General features: G+C 38.0%; 1 protein-coding gene across 3 annotated transcripts in view; it reads left to right on the plus strand.

Moving 5' to 3' along the window:
• The first annotated feature begins 4,775 nt into the window (after nt 1–4,775).
• KCNT2 (potassium sodium-activated channel subfamily T member 2) overlaps nt 4,776–20,551 on the plus strand; it is a 388,988-nt gene continuing 373,212 nt past the window's right edge. For all 3 annotated transcript variants that reach the window (XM_063114556.1, XM_063114557.1, XM_063114558.1), the window contains exon 1: nt 4,776–4,870. In XM_063114556.1, coding sequence (XP_062970626.1) covers nt 4,776–4,870 — 95 coding nt within the window. The remainder of the gene's footprint in view (nt 4,871–20,551) is intronic.

Below are 20,551 nucleotides of genomic sequence, written 5' to 3' on the forward strand. Positions count from 1 at the left end.
CAGGTTTTGTTACATTTTTATTCCTGCAGATAGAATCTATTTTAGCTTGATTCAAGGGTCACAAAATAAAATTAATCAAGAAAATAGATAAACACATGTCTCTTCACTCTGGCAGTAGAAGCCGAATTCTGGTTAGGCTGTGCCTCCCCTTCTGATTCATCCCTTGTCCCTGGGAGTCTTTATGGGCTCAGTCTGTGCCTTTGTCTTCTCTCACAGTGTAAGAGCCAAATGCATTTATGCTTCCTCAGTTTCAACAACCACATGTATGACGATGCTTCCTAGTTTTATATCTCTGGCCAAGCATTTGCTCCTGATAATTCAGACCCGTATATTCCAAATCTCTAGAATTCTCCATTTAACCTTTTGCAGATGGTTCAAAGTGAAATCATTTCCCCACTCAAACCTATGTGGAATTTCCCATCTTATCCATAAGTAATATTCTCCTTACTCATCCCAGAAGCCTGGAAAGGATCCTTGATTATTCACTCTCCATTAACTTTCACAGTTTCTCAATTATCAGGTCCTGTCAGTTCTGTCTTCTGACAAATCTCTGCTTTTTACTGCCTCATTTTGGACAACTGGCATATAAACACTCTCTAGTTCATAAATGGTCCTCTCCTTTCCTTCTTGCCCTCTCCACCAAACAGTTATCTACACGGCTGCCTTAGTGATCCTTCCAAAGTATGAACAGGGCTTTGTCACCTACTCGCTTAAAACCTTCAAGAGATTCATAGCCTTCAAGATAAAACCCAAATGTGTTGGCATGACATACAAGGCTCCTCCAGATAAAGTCCTTAATAAATGAACACACTAATCTTGCCATTTTCCCCCTTCCTCTCTACACCCTTCCCACCTAAATACACACCCGAGCTCAAACTCCAGGATACTCTTGGATTTGCTGGAATTCAGCACACTTTCTTATAGCTATTATTTGTACCTATGCACTTGCTGCTGCTCCTGCCTCCACCTTACTCTCCCACTCAGTTTTTACTCTTCGCTATAGATGTCGGCCTCTCCGCAAGGCCTTCCTTGATTTTCCAGGACCAGAAATTTGTCTCTCTCTGTGCTTCTTAGCAACACAGCAGTCAGTACTAATTACCATGGAGACCTATCACATTCTAGTGTAACTTCTGGATGGTCTGTCCTCCTGCATTTACGCTCTCTCACCCATTAGCCTATGAGTGGTTGGATTCCTGGTCACCACTTAATCATTTTTTTTTGAAAAAATAGTAGAACACACATTGCTTTTACACTGAGATGTTCTGTAGCTTAATGGTGCTCTCTGACTGGATGTGGTTTATCTGGTTTTTTGTTTGCACACATGCAGCATCTCTGAAGTGGGAAGCTTGGCATACAGAAAGTTTTTTTCTTTTTAAATTTCATTATCAAATAGTTGTTGTAGGGCTATGTAGACATAATAATTGGAAACTTGAGGAATTTTGTCATAAAAATGATATATGTGATATAAACATACTTTTGAGTACTGGGTTAAAATTCCTATCATATTCTATGATTGTAACTATGTTTATTTTTCACAAGGTAAATATCAATAAATTGTTAATTGTTAACAAAATCAATTTTTAGTCATAGGAATACATCTTTTTATGTTAAAACATTAGTATATAATTAATACATGTACCAAACACTTTTTTATTAATAAAAAGAGTATAAACTAGAAGATATTCTCAAATGTATTTTTCAGAAAATAAAAAAATAAAATTTTTAAACCTAGAGAATTATTCTCCTTAATCCTCATTCTTGACTCTTCCTCTTTACTCCAATAGCAGAATCATTCAGAAGATTTCTGGCAAATTCTCTTTTGTTAGTCAGGGACCAATCTCCTCTATTGCTCTAATCTACACTACGTGTTAATTAGAGGAATTCATAATACCAGTGAGTAAGGTACAAAATTGCAATGTACAGAACCAAGTATAAAATTGTTTCCAAAAAATTGAATCTCATGTTATAGTAGAATAAAAGCTTACGTACACACACAGAGAAAAAGACTCTACGAGACAGGAGATTAAAAGAATACGGTGAAAAAAGGAAACCAAGATAGAAAGAGTGAAAGATTTTAACAGAAGGAGATGTCATGAAATGACAAGAAAAAAAAAAGTATAGAAAGACAGGTGGGAGAACTAGAAGTCAAAATTAATGACAAAAAATAAAAAGTCTGTCTACAGAAAACTAGAAAAAAACGTAAAGGAGAGTAAAAGTATGTTCCAATTATAAATTTAAGCTTCAATGCCTAAATATTGCTACATTTTAAGAATGCAAGGATTGCATTTTTTATATTCCATTATTCTTTTAATTTTCTTAAATTTACTCAAGGGAATGAATTTTAAAGTTTTTCACTTTGACAGCAATTTTAAGGCACACAGAAAATCAGCGTGTTATCATTGCAGTGGTTTCCAACTGTTTTGGTTTATCACATTGGGGAACGTTGTACTATTTGTATCCTTAATAGCTAGCTGTGCTGTGACACTATTAACTGAGCAAGCTTTCACTTATTTTTTCTTTTTAATATAGTTGTTCTTTTCTAAACTGTTACCTGGGCACTTTGACGCCATATAACTAAGATTGTCCCAAAGGTGTAAAATAAAGGTGCATAGCTCTCCTTTAAGTAAAGTGCTGTTGCTTTACCCTCTAACCTCTAGCATATCCAGATTCTAACACTCAATAGTTATTTTTTCTGTTTTTTTAGTGTCTTGTTTCTGAGTCTGTTAACAAGAGGTGATTATTTCAGAATCTTTAGTCATATGAATACATAAAGGCAGACTATAATAATATGAATATTAACTGAAACATCAAAAAATAAACTTTATGGAGCCTTCTTAATAGCAGATGATAAGGTCTAAAGTATATAAAAGATATTCTTTGTCTGTCCCTCTCTATCTCTGTTTTGTGCACAAACAAATACGTAACTCTGGAGCCAAAGTACAGGTGAAAAATAATTTCCTAGGTTTAACAGCTTTTAATGCATCTCAACCACATATTTGTTCAGATTTTGCTATTTTGAAGGCACTATGCTAGAAAATAAGCCACAGGGAGAGGGGGAGAGACACACATACACTTAGAAATACAGCAGGTCACAGTATAATAAGCAATTCAAGCAAAATACTGACAAGGTGTATGATGGGTTCAAAGGAAGAAGTCAGCATAAGCAGCTGGAAGAATGAGGAACCCTAATGGAGGACATGACATTTGAGATGGGTCTGGAAGAATGGTAGGATTCTGACGATGGAGGTGAGGGGTATGGCTGTTCATTCTAGTTCAATTGTTACGTTTCAGGTTTAGGTGCTCATCCTATTTTATCTATTACGCTTTTTGCTGGCTTGATTTCTTCCTGCATTTCTAACTTTCATCGTAAACCCTTTGCTACATGACCTGTATGGGATGTAATCATACCAAATTAATAGTTAAAATTACCCATTTCCTGGATCAGCAAAAGATTTCAAGAATCACTTTGCCTCTACTCATACTATTCTCTCTGCTTGTTCACATTACTGCCCTTCCCTTAAGTAGGTTGCAAACGAATATAGAAGGCTTAATTAGTTCATTTTCGACATGAACCAATGTGTTATCTCAGAGTATTTCCAAATTTCCTTATATGTTCTTTAACTATTGTTTCTCATATTGCATCGGTTTCTTTCTAAGCTTGTTCGTCCGAGCTGCCCGTGAGATTCCTGAGTGAAGGCGGGGGCAGTGACCCGTCTTGTCTGTCCTCAGGCCCAGCCGTCAGGTGGTCGTCTTCTGTGTCTGCACGTATTGTGGTGAGAGCAACTCTTGACGGACAGAGCAGTGTGAATGGAGCTAGAGTTTGCACAGCAGGGTTCATCTGAGCAGCGGTTGGTGCCGAGAAACGAGCTCTGGGCTGTCGAGCTGGCTTGTGGCCCTGACCGTGCACCTGGGGAAGGCTACGACCCTGCAGCCTGCAGCCCCCGCGGGGCGAGCAGCCGCAGCAGCGGCGGCGGCGGCGATCGTCTTCACCGCTCTGAATCCTCAGTGCGCTTCTGAGCTCTCTCAGTCATGCCCAAATGTTTCTCTTCAGGGATCCGACGTGGCCCTTTATCTTTTTCGAGACCAGGGAACCACCTTCCTTTTTTCAGAACGTGAGAGAAAGCCGGGGATCTCCCGGGGCTGAGAGCGGGGATTCCCTCTCTGCGGACGTGCGCTCTTCCCCCCCGACCCCCCAGTCTGCGGGCCGCCACAGTGAGGAGCTCCCGGCGCCCTCGGCCCCGCTCCCACAGACGGGCCCGGAGCCCCCGGAGGTGCTGCCTGAGGCATCCCAATGCCGTCACCGTGTTATGCTAATGAGGGGGCGTCTCATTGGCTGGGCCTCCAGCCACAGCTCCGAGGGGCGACTGCGGGGGCAGCCGGGGTGGCGGCGTCTGGGAGGCCCCCGCTCGCCCGCCCGCCGCCCGGGGGCAGCCGTCGCCGGCCTGTGAGGACAGTGTCCCCCGACACGCGCGCTCGGCGCCGCGCTTTTTCTCGTCGAAGTAACTTTTGCCTTCCCGCCTCCCCCGGTCCCGGGCACCAGAGGCGGCGCCGCGCTGGGGGCGGTTCCCGGCAGCGCGGGTCCCCGCCGGAGCCGCACTTCGGCGCCCGGGCTCGCTCTGCAGCGTCCCCGTCACACCCCGGGGGAGAGGAGCCGGCCCCTCACGGCTCGGCTTCCGGCCCAGAGGCCACCCCTCCCCTCCGGCCCCGGTCCTCGTGGCCACCGCGTCCCTGTCGTCTCTGCTCCCTCCTCCGCGGCGTTTTCTCTCTGAGGAACGATGGTCGATCTGGAGAGCGAAGTGCCCCCTCTGCCTCCCAGGTACAGGTTTCGGGATTTGCTGCTAGGGGACCAAGGATGGCAAAACGACGACAGGTGAGTGGTGTGGTGCGATGCCGTTGGGCAAGTCCTGCTCGGGAAGAGATGGCGAGGGGAGGGCGGGGAGGGACGGAGGGGCCGGGGAGGCAGGCAGGGCTGCCGCGTCTCTCCATGTTGACGCCGCCGAGCCGCCGCCGCAGCCGGGGCCGGCTCTCCCTCCGCACGCCTTCGCCTTGCCGCGCGTCTGTCGCGTTGATCCCGTGCTTACCCCTTTGTCTGTGTGCGCTTTCCTCGGCTGTGTATAGGCTGGTGGTACAGGAGGTCCAGCACGCCCAAGTGGCACGCAGTATCCGTGCCAGACACCTGCTGGGTTTTTCCTTAGGTGCTGTTGAACTCAAAATGTACCCAGGTTGATTGAAAAAGCACAAGAAACTTGAAATCCCTTGCGCCTGTTTACTTCGTCCTTGTCAGTGCTGTCTTGGTGAGGTGTCTACTGGCCACTAGGAATTTTATGCTGCTTAAACATTTGGAGTTTCAGGTAGACAGCTGGTTTAAATATGTAACAGGTAGTTAGTGAGAATGACAACCACTGCAAGGGAAAGCACTCACCTTGAGTATGTAACTGTGACTGTTAATAATAACGGTGTGTGCACAGGGTGATCCAACCTTTCCAGTACATTTTTAACCTAAGCAGGATATATGGCTCAATATTAAAACTAAGTTTCCAAACTAGAACATTTATTGTTAGCAAAATATTGCTCGTGTGCTTCATCTGTATGATCACTGATTTTGGTAGGTAAACTTCTGAAATTCCTCCAGCTGTCTCAGTCTCATTTTTTAAAAAAGCACATTTTGTGCTTCATTGAATTTTGTAATTTCTGGAATAGTCGTTTCATGTATCACATGTCACATCTCTTTATTTTAAAATAACATATGTATACTAACTGGGTTCTCAACTCAATTGAAGTGTTTTCTTGATGTTCAGTTTCGTATTGATGTTCTATTTTAATTATATAAAAGATCCATTATTGATCCAAGCCCAAATCCCTGCCCATTTACTACTGGACAATACAGCCTCCTTCTCTTCACTTTCTCAGCTCCCTCTACCAACTCCTATCCCTACACCCTGGGGATTTTTTTCTTGGGCATTAATAATGGACTTCTTTGGTCTCATATGAGTAATTTAAAGGGATATGGATGTTTTATGAAGAGTATTTCTATTCAATGTCTTTTTCTTTCTTTTTTTTTTTTTTGGCAAAAGCATATGTATTGGTTAAAAATTTACAAAGAATATACAAATTAACTTGTATGCTTCTAAAGTACGGTGTTCTGGTTAACTAAAGAAAAAAGAGCATGATATTTAAACAAATTTGCAATGCTAATTGACATTCAGATAAACTGTATCATTCTAAATAGCTTGTTAAGTGCAGCATAGTGTTCATAGTGATTCAATCTGTATTTATTTCAGGACTTCAGGATAATCATGTAGAATAGAAATCCTCATTGTAGAAAGTGTGAGATGGATTGAATACATAGAGGACATACTTTGGACATGGTGACGGTAGTTTTTTTTAACTATCATATCTAAGATGTTAATTGTTCATGTGGCTGCCCTCATTTTTCTAAGGATGCTGCAGAAATATTTTAATGATTAAGAATTTTGGTTAATTGAACACTACCTAAATGACTCACTTCTGTATTAAAAGACTTTTTGACAGTCATTTAAAATTTATATTATAATAAAAATTTACGCTAGCTCAAACTTACCTTACAAATTATGCCATTTAAATAAGACTTTAAACATTTAAAAAATTGTTCAGCCATTTTTAAATGTGTGACTATTTTTGTGGCTTCATGAAAAATGAATATTTGATGGTTGCATATGTTGTTAATTTTTGAAGTCAAAATCCTTGGAATCATAGAGACATTTCAGTCCTTTGCTTTTTCCCTCACTAGTTGAGTGGGCTTGGGCAAGTCATTCAGCCTTATAAAATTTAGGGGTCTTATTTTAATAATGGGAATAATACTGTCTACCTCATAAAATTATGACGAGAGGGAGTACTTAGAGGTACAGGAATAACAGTTGGCACTGAGCTCTGCCAAGTGCTTTACCTGTGCTATATGGTATGACAGTCAATTCTTATACAATTCATGAACAGTAGGTAATTATTTTAGGATCTAGGAAACCAAGATTCTGCCAAATTACATACATGTATTTGGTAATCAGTGTAAAGATGAAGCTCAGTTCTTTGTGACTCAAATCTCTTAAGAAACTCTTAAGTTCTTTTGGTTTAATTAATTTGAATTCATAAGAATAATTTTACAGTACTTAGTGTAGTTTAGGTGCGCACTAGAAGTTAGTTTCCTTCTTAACTTCTGATTTGCAGTTTGCAATTCTGTTTTTTTTTTTTTCAGAATCCTAAACTAATGATGCAATAGGTAAAGTCATCTTTTTTGTTTTTAATATGGCCACAAATTCCTCTTTGCAAATTAAGTCTGATGGGTAATCTAATTCTACGTGGTTCTCTTACTGCACTTGATTCCTGCAGATTTGAGGAGGAAGCACTTGTATAGGAATAGGTAGATTGTTTTTACCAACAGATACATTTAGTGCTTAGCCCATATTCTCTAGGGTACTTTCAGTGAACACCTTCTGCCTGAAGTTCCTCCACCCTCGACTCCCCACCAACAACAGGAGCACACTAGGCCTACTCGCAGAGCAAGCCAGTGTGCCACTGAGTAAATAGGGAGTTGTTGAATAAATACCTTAGCTTCTTTGCTCCTTGGTTGGGATAACTCTGAAGGGTGTTCTACACCATGTCCAACGGGACTGAGCCCTAGTTGCTCACAGTGATAAATAAATGGCTCGATACTGCAAATTTTATTGGCTCACAACTTTCCTCTTACCTACCAGTATATTCTGAGGTCAGTTCCCAAATAAACTACTTATGCTCCAGTCCTATCTCAAGATAGGCTTCTGGGAGAATCTGAATCAAGATGGCTGTCTTCTGTATCTAGAGAGTCACGTTCTTGAAATGATGGGGAAGTTGTGTTCCAGCTGTGGGAAAGTAGACACTTTTTTCTTTTGTTTTATTTTAGGAAAGTAGACACTTTCTACCTTGCTATTCACTTTAAGAAATTTAAACTAAATCTTAGTAGGACATGGTTGATTGGCATGTGAAAATGAGTGGAGTGTATGATAGCTGTTGTTAAAGAGAGAATATTGATGGGCCTTTTAGGATACAGGGAGGGTGCACTCCATACCACAGATTTTCTGTGAACCAAACTTGGATAGATAGGTCACCTAAATTTATATGGTGCCACCTTTTGGTAGGTAAACCCACTCATACCCACACACATACACACTTACAAAACATACATGTAATACTTATGTAGTGTATATGTAATAAATCTGTATTATATATGTAATATATAAATGTGCATTATCTCAATGGCGTCCTTACATAATTACCTTTCTCATTTGCATTCTGATATCCTTTTTTGAGTAGAACATAAGGGAACAGAATTAAACACAGCAGTGCAGAGAATTTAGCACATGGATAACATTAGTTCTGTGAGGCCATGAAATAAGTTTGAGAGTTGCCAAATGGGACCATTGCTTATGCCTTGGGGATGTCTATTGTATTTATAATGCACATTTATTTCTTTAGCATCCTGAGTAAAAGACAAAAATCAAATTCAAATGCTTTGTGTAATATATCTTTAATGGCCATTTATCCATTCAGCTAATATTTGAATGCTTGCTACATCTCAAGGCCTCATTAAGTTAGATTTTGGGGAGAATATACGGAAGAATATGAAACTGTGCTTGGTCTCAAGGTGCTCATAGATATAATTAGAGGTGAATTTCCCCCCAGAATAATGACAGTATTGCTTATGTTGTGATGATGTCCTTGTGGAATTTACATTTTAAGACTGTCAGGAAGATCCCGTGTCATTTGTAGATAGGATATTCAGCATTTGCTGGAAAACAAAGTAGCTGAAGTCACTATATTAGAGATGGCTCAAGGTATTTAATATACTTTGAATGTAATATTTAGAATATTTAGTATTTTTTATAGTTACTTTATATTGAAACTAATATGATGAGAGACTTGAATCTACCTGGTTTTATATGGAAACCATTCTGGCATACGTATAATCATAGTACAGTTGAAGTGTATTCTTTGTTTTAACATTCTTATTATTTGTAAAACAATAAAGGTTAGAATATTCTTCAGTTAAAGATTGTTAATTTTCAGGTTTTAAACACCTTCAGACATTCAGAACAATCCCTTCACCTCTTTCCTCATGACTTAATAATTGTAAAGTTTGGAACACAATGCCGTTGATGTGAATAAATTGTCACAATTCCAATTACTGTTAATGGACAATTCTCAGTTGTAGTCCAGAAGAATAGGTCACTTATTTAATTAATAAGTGATTAATAGGTCACTTATTTAATTAATAAGTGATTAATTGGTCACTTATTTAATTAGTGATTCTTTCTTTTTGACCAACTCTTATAAATAAAATTGAAATATGGCTTTTCAGGTTACTTGGAATTTATTTTTAATGTTTGATTCCATTTAATTACTTACTGTCACATGTCTACTTTCTGTATTTGGTTGTTAGTAACACCTCTTCTGGGAGTCTTGCACTTTAACTTTTCAAAGTCCCTCCATATTTAATAAGTCTTAGATCAGGGAGGTTGGAATGTAATAATCTCAGTTTTCACGTAAGGTATGTGACATCTTAAAGTGACTAAACTTTCTGCTAAACAGACTGTCTATTGCATCTTAAACTTAGTCTTGAAGATGGCTACAAAAGCTAACTTCCAGATGGGTGACCAAGAAAATAATTTCAGGTAACTTAATTGTTGTTATCAAAATTATTCAAATACTTTTTTCCTTCTCTGTTGGTATTATAACTCAACTTCTGCAAAAATATGTTTAAAAGATAGCGTGAAAAATGGTGAATACAAATGAAGGCTAAACACTCATAGCTTTGGTCTTCATTATTGGTAAAAAATAACAATTAAACTAACAATGTTTTTAGTTACAACTTGTACTAGTAGCTAGTCCATGATTTTATCTTTTTGCCGCCACCTTTTGTTACTAGTGAGGGTAATGTTTTTATTGGCTTTTACAAATTATGTTTTTGTTTGTTAAAATGCTGTATACATAAATGTACATTTGGGCTGCTATGACAAAATACCTTAGACTGGGTAATTTTTAAACAACAGAAATTTATTTTTCATAGTTCTAGAGACTGGAAAGTCCAAGATCAAGGCTCCAGCAGATTCCGTGTCTGGTGAGGGGCCTCTTCTTCATAGATGGCGTCTTATTGCTGCATCCTCAAGTGGACCAAGTGGAGGAAGGGATCTTGCTCAAGCCTCTTTTCTAAAGGCACTAATCCCATTTGTGAGGGTGGAGCCCTGATGATTTCATTACTTCTCAAAGACCCCACCTCTTTTTACTATCATACTGGGCATTAGGTTCCAACATATGAATTTGGGGGGATACCAACATTCAGACCACAGAAGTGAATCATTTTGTCATTGTTGGTTCTTCTGTTTTTATTAGAATATTTATGTATCACCAATGTCTTCTTACAGATGCATCATGCTTGTCTAAGTTATCTTTTTTTTTTATTTTTACAACTTAATTATTATTATTATTTTTTACATTGTAAGATGTTGTGGAGCGGTTGTGGTGGAAAGGGAGAGAGGAATGGGGAAGGGGTAGTGTGGGAGGAAGAGGAAGGGGGCTTTCCAAGGGTAGCGTGGTTGAGGCCTATGTCATCCCCCTCATTCCAGCAGAGGAGCCCAGGGGGCTTGGTTGTGACTGGGCCCCTGGGCCCTCTCCCTGTCCGAACTTAGGAGCCCAGGGGGATTCTGGTCCTTCCCGGTTTTATAAGTGTTCTTTGGTGGTGTTAGGCATTTACTGGTTAATATCAAAATTTTGTCTGTGATCTGTGGGATATTGTTTTTCCTTTCAGTTGTATGTTGGATTACTAGCTACCCCCACCACTTAAACTCTGCAGTGGAACTAATTTGTTGTCCTTTGCTTACGTCTAAAATGGGGAAACTTCCTGTGGGGACCAGAACTTGAGCCCTGTGGTTGAGGTAAATTGCTGCTTTGCTGCCGATTCCCTGGAGAAGGCTTTTTGTGCAGCTCAGGGTTTAATTGTTGACCTCGTATGTACTCCCAGGTCTTGTGATGTCAGATACAACTGGACTGTGTGGAAACTCCAGTCTGGACCTGCGTTTTTTCAGCAAACTGCACCCCATACAGTTCTATACTCCTGACCAGTCTCCACTGAGTGGTCCTGCTCTGATTGGAGGGCAGATCAGCTGTCCATGCTATGCCCCAGTGTTCCCCTGGTGGGCCCATCTCCCCCACCACCCATGCTTCAAACACTCCCCACAGGACAGGCCATGTGCAGGATCTGTGCAATAACTCACCGGCCTCTGGGTGGCTGCTTCTTTCAGTTGTCTGTGGTCACTTGCTCCTATGTGTGTCCATGGGAACCCTGTTATTGGTCTTGCTGGCTTGGAGGCCACCAAGGCCCTCGTCTCCCCTGCAGCCTCTACTTTATACAAAGGGCACAGCTGTGGGTTTTGCCAGCTCTTGCTCTGCGTGCTCACCAAGGCCAGCTTTGAAGTGGCCAGGGCTTGAAATGGTCTGAGCAGTTCTTTCTATCATCATGGCTTTTCTTGCCTTCATGAACTCTGTAGGTCTCTCCTCCTCTTCCCCTAGGTTCTAGCAGCCCGAGCTTGGCAGTTGTTGCTTTTTAATAGTTGTAAATTGATTGATTGTGGGAGAGAGAGACGCTGGGGACCATCTATACTGCCATCTTGACCATATCTAAGTTATCGTTAGAAAATGGAGCAAAAAGAAGTATTTTCTACAGTGAAATTTAACCAGCTCCTTTACATGATTATTATTTGAAATTAAACTAGCCTGGCCTTTTCTGAGCAATATTTAATATTCTTCATCAAACAATTGCTTTTCCTGAATTTTAAATTGGTAATTAAAATGTTCTCTGCAGAAGTAATCAAAACAATAGGTAATGATCCAGAGAGACAATTACTTTTACTCTTTGATAATCCTTGACTGGATATAAGATTTTTTTATAGATCATGAATGAAACAATTCTTTTTACAAAGATCTTAATTATGAGTCAATCAAGTTGCAATGTAAGTAACAAACATCCATGCAACCATTGTGAGTTTGTGAGTAGGATAAATTGTGTCTACACTGGTAACAATATATTATAGTTATCTGTTTAATTTCTATTTGTAAGTAAGATAGATATGAATGTCAGACATTTTATTAAAGAAATAGGAATTCTAGATAAAATATCTAGGAATAAAAATGCAGTATGTGTCAATTTATCTTTTATCTTTTGTAATCCAGTGTGACAAATTAAAAAAAAAAAAAGATGGAGTAGGCCAATATACAGGATTGGAGAACTGGCATGATTGATATAAAATTGGTGGAACACCATCATAGTAGGCAGATTAAAATGATCACTATATTGGTGAAGCCTATTCTGGTTTTGCTAAATAACATCTCCTTGAAGAAAGTTCTGACAGTGTTGTTGAGAGCTGGGTCTTTCTCTTTTCAAACTTATTCTACCACATTTAAAAATATCCTGTAGAAACTCTTAATAACATTGACATCACTCATAAACATTACACTAAACACTAGGGATAAAATTGTGAGCAAGACAGTCCTAGTCCGACCCCAGTGGAATTTACAGTAGTGAAAGTAGACATTAAAAAAAAAAAATCGCAGAAATGAACTTAATTACAATACTGAAAGTTTATAAAGGAAAATTGGAAGATGCTATGAGAAGGTGTGATTGAAGGACCTTGTCAAGTTTGGCAGACAAGAGGATGGTTTGGGGAAAATTTCAAAGAACTCTATGCTGATTGAGGTCTAGGGTAAGAAGAGGCTAGTAGGTAAAGTGGTAAAAGAATGTTTCAGGCTAAGAAGCAGCTTGCCTAACGCACCAGTGGAGGGAAAGAGCGAGGCGTTTTCAAGGATCAGAGAAAAGGAGGCAGTTGGAGGTATGTATCTGGAGTTCAGGAAACAGGTTTGAGCAGAATATAAACTAGGGATTACATACAGCTTGTTACTGAAGCCATTCGTAGCTATGGAGAAAATCACTTAGAGAAGAGAATACCGACAAAATTTCATCCTTAGTGTAAAGTCAAAATTGATTGGGTGGAGTTGTAGGTGGGATGTAAGTGAAGGCAGCAGACTTGAAGTTTCTTCTCATATTGATTAGGTTGCCTGGGTAGAGTAGAGATGGATAAGCAGGGCCAGAGGCTTCTTTCTGGTAGAAGTGCTGGTGGTATGTGAGGGGTTTAAAGTTGTAAGCAAATGACAACATTTTATGAGTAAACAAATCATGAATACTGAGCATAGATATGTATTTTACTCTTGTAGTTAAAATATAGATCACTGTTAATCTGTCATTTGATATAATCCATATTAAATATTTATACCAAATATACATTTATAAATAATAATTATTGTACTTCATTCTAATAACAGAAACTAAGAAATACACCACATATTACAATCATGAGTCTTTGTCAACCAAAGTGCGTTATTAGTTTTCTGTTGCCTAAGACAGTCATTAATATTGACAACTTTTTTAACACATAATAGTGTTGTGTTGCTGTATTTTTTAAAGTACACACTTGTGTGTTAAAGAACAAAAACTTTGCTTCTTTAGGGGCTGAGTTTCCCATGCATGCCCTTTATCCAGCCACATCCTGACTATCTTTCCATCCTAAAGCTTTGTTCATGTGCATTTGGCCTCATAATTTGTCCCAGTGTCTGGGTAGTGGAGGACCCAGAGCTACTAGGATATTTGATTACATATCTCTCATGTACAAGAGTGATCATGTACATGCTTGCAGCAGATGAAAAAAACCCAGGCTCCATAAAGGCAGGAAACACTATGAAAATGACATCGCAGCCTTTGCATCTGGTCATCTAGAAGCAGAAGAGTGGATTAGAAATTTCTTTTTTTTTTTTAACGAAACGTAATTGATTGCACATATCTGTGGGTAACAGCATTGAATTATCAATACCTGTATGCAATACTTTATGCTTAAATTAGGATAAGTAGTAAATTCAACACTACACAATATAATCGTTGTTTATGGCCCTTTACCAATTTCTTGCTGACCTCCCTCTGCCTTTCCCTTTCCCAGCTCAATAACCTCAGCTCTGATTTCTCCTTTTGAAAGCTCATCATATTATTAAGTTTATTGTGTCTTTCTTTCTTTCTTTTTTTAATGTATTTGTTTGTTTTTTGGCTTCTGCTTTTGAGTGAAGATATGTGGTATTTCTGTTTCTGTGCCTGGCTAATTTCACTTAACATAATTTTCTCTAGATTGATCCATGTTGATGCAAATAGCAGAATTTCATTCTTTTTCATGGCAGAGTAGTATTCCATTTAGTGTATATACCATGTTTTCCTCATCCAGTCTTTTGTCAATGGACATTTAGTTTGGTTCCAACTCTTGGGCACTGTAAATAGAGCTGTGATAAACATGGGAGTGCAAGTATCCTTTGCAAATATCCTTTCAACATGATTTCTATTCCTTTGGGTATATACCCAGCAGTGGGATGGTTGGGTCATACGGCAGTTCTATCTGTAATTGTTTGAGGAACCTCCATAGTGTTTTCTGTAGTGGGTCCACTAATTTACAGTCCCACCAACAGTGTAGGAGTGTTCTTCTCTCTCAGGAGGGTTCTCTATTCTCTATCTTTTGGATAATAGCCAGTCGAACTGGGGTGAGATAACATCTCAATGTGGTTTTGATTTGCATTTGTGATGCTTAGTGATGTTAGCATTTTTTCATGTGTCTGTTGGCCATTTGTATGTCTTCCTTTCAGAAATGCCTATTGCTCCTTTGAACATTTTTTTTCGGGTTACTGCTTTTACTGTTAAGTTGTTTGAGTTCCTTATATTTTCTGGATATTAATCCCTTGCTGGATGCATAGTTTGCAAATATTTTCTTTCATTCTGTAGGTCGTCTTTTCACTGTGTTGTTTCCTTTGCTGTGCAGAAGCTTCTTAGTTTGATATAATCCCATTTGTTTATTTTTTTTCTTTCATTGCCTGTGATTTGGGGGTTTTATTCATAAAGTCTTTGCCAACTCTTTCACTCTGAAGTGTTTCCCCTATGTTTTCATTTAGGAGTTTTATATTTTGTGCCCTATATTTAAGTCTTTAAACCATTTTGAGTTGATTCTGGTATATGGCAAGAGGTACGGCTCTAGTTTTATTCTTCTACATATGGATGTCCAGTTTTCCAAGCACCGTTTACTTAAGAGGCAGTCTATTCCCCAATGTATGTTCTTCATACTTTTGTTGAAGAACAGTTGAATGTAAGTATGTGGGTTGATTTCTGTTTCATTTGTCTCAGTGTCTGTTTTTGTGGCAGTGCCATGCTGTTTTGGTTACTGTACCTTTATAGTATAATTTGAAATCATGTTGTGAAATGCCTCCAGCTTTATACAAATATTTTGCTCAAGATGGTCTTGGCTATTTGGGGTCTTTTGTTGTTCCATATGAATGTCAGGATTGTTTTTTTGATTTCTGTGAAGAATGTCTTTGGTATTTTGATGGGGATTGTATTGAATCTGTAGATTACTTTGGGAAATATGTCCATTTTCAAAATGTTAATTCTTCCAGTCCAAGAGCATAGAATGTCTTTCCATCTTTTTGCGTCCTCATTAATTTCTTTGAGCAGTGATTTATAGTTCTTGTTGTAGAGATCTTTCACCTCCTTGGTTAAATTTATTACTAGATATTTTATTTTTTTGGTGACTTTTGTAAATGGGCTTGCTTTCTTGATTTCTTTTTCTGCTAGTTTGTGGTTGTAGTATAAAAATGCTACTGATTTATATGTGTTGATTTTGTGTCCCACAATTTGACTCCTTAATAATTATGTAGAACTAGAACAAGCAGACTTATGCAGAAAGTCTTAAATGTAGTACAATTTCAAGGGAAGGATGAACTACTGCACATGCTTGGAAAAATAAGTCATCAATGTAAAGTAAGTTAGTGCATCAGTGGTATTAGATTTGTTTATCTCTTTTGACTAGGAAGTGTGGATGGCTTTGGAGTTAGGACATGAAGAGGATAGAGTTTGGAAAGCCCTAGTTGCCTGAAAGAAGCAAGGGAAAATGGTGTGGGGTGTGAGGAGAAGAGGATCAGCAAAAAAGAGATACCAAGGGCAGTGAGATTTCTCTCCATAATTTTGCTTGAGGGATTGTATTTATCTTCATTTTTTCTGAAAAATAGAAGCAGTGAAGGGAAACGAAACACAACTGTCAAGCTTGGCTTCTCTGTAGAAGATAGCGGCAGTCAGAAGATCTACAGCTCTTTGACTCCTCTCCTCTTTAGAGTCTTAGGTGGACCTCTCTTCCAAACTGTCCTTCTGTGGTCTCAGCACTATCATAATTATGCCATGGCTTTACAGAGTGAGAATCATTTCCATTCCTTGAACTCAGAGTTGTATTACCTCCAATTTTCACAGTATGTAAATATGTGTAAGAAATAGACTTTGCCTACAAAACCAAAGAAACAGTGAATCTGAGAAATAAAGGACTGCTTGTTCTTGGCTTTCTTGTACTGGACTTACACAGAATCATAATGATGAATTGTTATTACAAGGGCTTACTTAGCCCATCTTGTAAATTACCATGTGAATAGGGATAAAAGCGGATTAACACATTTCACCCTCATTTAACTCCCTGTGGGAAAACCTGTAGATTGTCCACATATAGCAAACAACCAGTTATTAATAACAGGGGCCAGATGTGTGGTTTAATATTCGACAGTCTGCTGTCACCAGTCTGTCAAAAAATTGAAATACCATTTGATCCCCTTAGAATCGGATAGAGTGATCAGCAAGCTGCTCAGGTACCCTTTAGGACTGATGGTAATGACTCCAGTCAGTGCCACAACATGTGAAGATTACGTTGGCAAATTACAGATGGAAGCATTAAATATTTTCCTTCAATATCTTGCCTATCTCCCCATGAAAGACTTCAAGTGCTATTTCACCTATTTATACTGAGAATATAGAACATAAATTGAAAATGAATAATAGTATTGAATGTAGTATTTATTATAAAGGTAGTGAACACTTACCAAGAGCTTAATATGTGTCATGCATTGTTCTAAGCATGTTGCACACATTATTTCATTTAATCTTCATACCAGCTCTGAAGAATTCTGTTATTTTTCCTTTGTTACAGATAAATCACCCAAGGTACAGAAGTATGTAACTTGTTCCAAATCACATGATTTATAAAAGGCAGACCCGGAATCTGTTATTATGTCTACAACTATGTTTATAACTTACACAAATGTGTTTTAAGGCTATTTAAATAACAGAAAGAACAAAATGTAAAGGCTTTTGAACACAGAAAAATCACACAGTTTTTCCATCCCCTTGGCTGGTATTACAATGACTAGCTCAAAGGAAAATTACGGGATTTTTGAAGTTGGTACTGTTTTGGGGGAGAATACATTTTTTCCCTCTGGATGTAGAGCACTGTTCTTTTGAAAGTCTGGAGAAAGTAGACTGAAATGGAAAATTAGCAAACCAACTAAAGCAGAGGTTTTATATGTGTGTGCACATGCATGCAGAAGGGATTTATGTATGTATGCATTTATTTATTTGAAATAGGCTAAAAGTAATTAGTACCCCAGGAAAAAACTAAAGACAATGTTTTACAGAATGGTTAATATGAAAAAACAGGTAAAAAGTAAATAAATTTTAAGCATATATGAATAAAAAAATCATGTATGATAATGTTATTGATTTACTGAGATTGTTTTAAAATATCTATTTTGGAAGCTTTGGCCGGGGTCATCCATCTCTTGCTACTTTGGTTAATCCACAATAATTATCTTTCTTTTGATATGGCTGGGTGTTTTTTTCAATGTTTCTCAGTAGGACTTTGGGATTTCCTATTTATATTTCTACTCCTTAAAGTATTTGTACCTGTGTGAAATTTATTTTTTCTCAAGCACTCTAGTGGTGATAATGAAAACTCTCTTGCAGAGATGTTATGAGGTTTAAATGTGGTAATGTGAACCTGTTTGTATGTTTTACCTATTCCACAGAAGATTTGCAGTGGTTCATAGAAATGCATGCAATAGCATAAAATAAATAGAGAATACAACAAAATAAAAAGATAATAAGGGGAAAAAATCAAGTCAGGTGTAGAGTTGGTACACAATATGAATTCCATGAATTTCTATACAGTAACCGAAAATGGTTCACAAAGTTTGGTAGAACACAGAAGAGGACATGAACAATCACATAAGATGAGAAGTGAACTAGTTGTTCAGGAGAAATACAGCTTTCCCTGGTGTTCAAGTTTAAAGGAAATTGCTCCTGTTGATCTTTGGTTAGTGTACGGTGAGCTTACCCACATTCCTATCATAAAAGAATAGCAACTTTCATAAGACTCATAACATTTTCACTGCCAGGTGCTGATATTACTAGAAGTAATCATTCAGTTAAAGGAGATCTGTGGGACAAATACATAAATGTATTTCAGATATATCTTGTAGGATTAAAAAAAAGAAAAACAAACAACACACGAGGTTACTGATGGATTTTAAATCTTTCGTGTAATCTACATTTAGATCTTTTTAAATATAGATGGCTTTGATTAATAATTAAGAATGCAACTAGATTGGAGCTACATTCTTTTTTTTCATTTTTTTATTATGAATATTCATGAGATACAAAGCGAATTGTCACCCCACATGCCCATGATGTGAGGGCCAGATTCATACTGGCAGCATGCCCATTACCAGAAGTTATATTTGTACCCTGTGTCCCCCACCCAAATATTCCCTACCCCCCCCTCCACTTTATAGCCCAAGGAATGTTCCCTCCCTCTGTAAGACTAACGTACTACTGTGGTCTGTCTTTCCTTCCTTCTTTCTCCCTTAGCTTTGTTGAGAACCTGAAATGTAAACGTAGTCAATGGGGCGAGCATGGCTGTCCTTTCATGGAAGATCTACTAACATTCTAACCAAAACACATGCCTGAATTGTGATCATTTTCCCTTTTTTACATATATTGGTTTAATTATTTTTTTCCACAAATTTCTGAAGTTAATATAATACAACTTAATGTTCTATTAAGCCTTTGTAAGTATTCTGAATTTAGTTATTTATATATAGCCTGTATATTTATAGGTATATAGATTATTATAGCCAACTTCTGGTTGTTAAGTATTTGATATTATATAAATAATCTCAAACTAGGACATCTTTCAATTTATCCATTACCACCAATATCACTGCAGTCATCCCAGATTCTCCTTTTCAAAACTTTACAGTAATTTTGTACTATTGTTTCAGCTTGCTTCCTTAATTAGTTACTGCACTCTACTTATTCTTTCTTGGTAGGGTTTAATCCCTTATTTAAATTACTATAGAACTTGCCAGCATACTTCATTATTTCAAGTCTGTTTTATGCACCCTGTCTCCAATCATTTCCAATGTCCAACTCAAGCCTCATTCAACCTATGTATTTTCATTGTAATCTTCTTAAATGTGATTTTAACATATAATATTCATGTTTTAAAGCCTATTTTGTGTCACTAATGTTATTATGTAAAATTCAAACTGCTCAGCTCAACACTCCACAGTCTTTATTAATTGACTTTTCTTCCTAAACTTCTTCTTGAAATTTAATCACTGCAGTTAATGACATAAATCAACCCTCATATTATATGCTGAATTCTGCCTCAGTGCGTCTGCTTGTATCATATCTAAGGCTGTCTTGCATCTCTTCCTGTTCATGTCATCCCCTATGTCATGACCAGTCCCTGAACTAGATGCAGAGCCATAGTTACTAATGAAATATTTGAAATTACTCAGCCCTCTCAATATGCAAGGGTTCTTCAAAAAGTTCATGGAAAGTTTGTGTTATCCTTTGATTCTATTTTTCCACTAACTTTTTGAAGTGCCCTTGTATTCCACATGTTAGTATGTTGTTTTATAGGTATACTCATGTTTTTGCAAGTATAACATATAACTTTCTAGAGAAAAGGCCATGTCTTCAATTCATTTTGGATCCTCCTACATTATTTAACAGAAGTGGCTTATGTAACGGTTCTAAGAATTTTAATTCTGTAATATAAGAAAGATATCACCAAAAGAAAACAAAAATGTCACAGCTCTTTGTGCCACATATACATATACACATTTTTATAATAAAAATAAGGGGTCATTTGAATTCAAATTTTTGCCCCTGTGGAAATAAAATAGTTTTTTAATGCTGGTTAAAAACCCGGGTATTGTAGTTTAAGTCATTTGACTTGAAAATATTTTTCCCGCATCTACTTTATATTCACAAGGAGTTTTCCTTTGGATACAGCAAGGCAGAATGTGCTTCAGTCCATAATTCATACTGTGACAGTTCAAATGGCTGTTAAAGTGAATTTTGAAATTTGCATAGGGAGCGGCTCAGTGAAAACCATCAACCTGCTTGACAGCCAGCAGTGCCATTGTCCAAGGGACTTGAGGAGGTGTTGTAAATGATCACCTCCATCTCACACTCAGATAGGTAGTGGTGGTAATGCCTATGGAACTGGAATGAACAGAATGGAGTTGTTTTGTTTTTTGTTTTTTAATTAAATCTTGTCGAAGTCTTTTTTATTTTCCATATAAT

Source organism: Cynocephalus volans, chromosome 11 (genome assembly GCF_027409185.1).
Source record: "Cynocephalus volans isolate mCynVol1 chromosome 11, mCynVol1.pri, whole genome shotgun sequence".
Classification (NCBI taxonomy): Eukaryota; Metazoa; Chordata; class Mammalia; order Dermoptera; family Cynocephalidae; genus Cynocephalus; species Cynocephalus volans.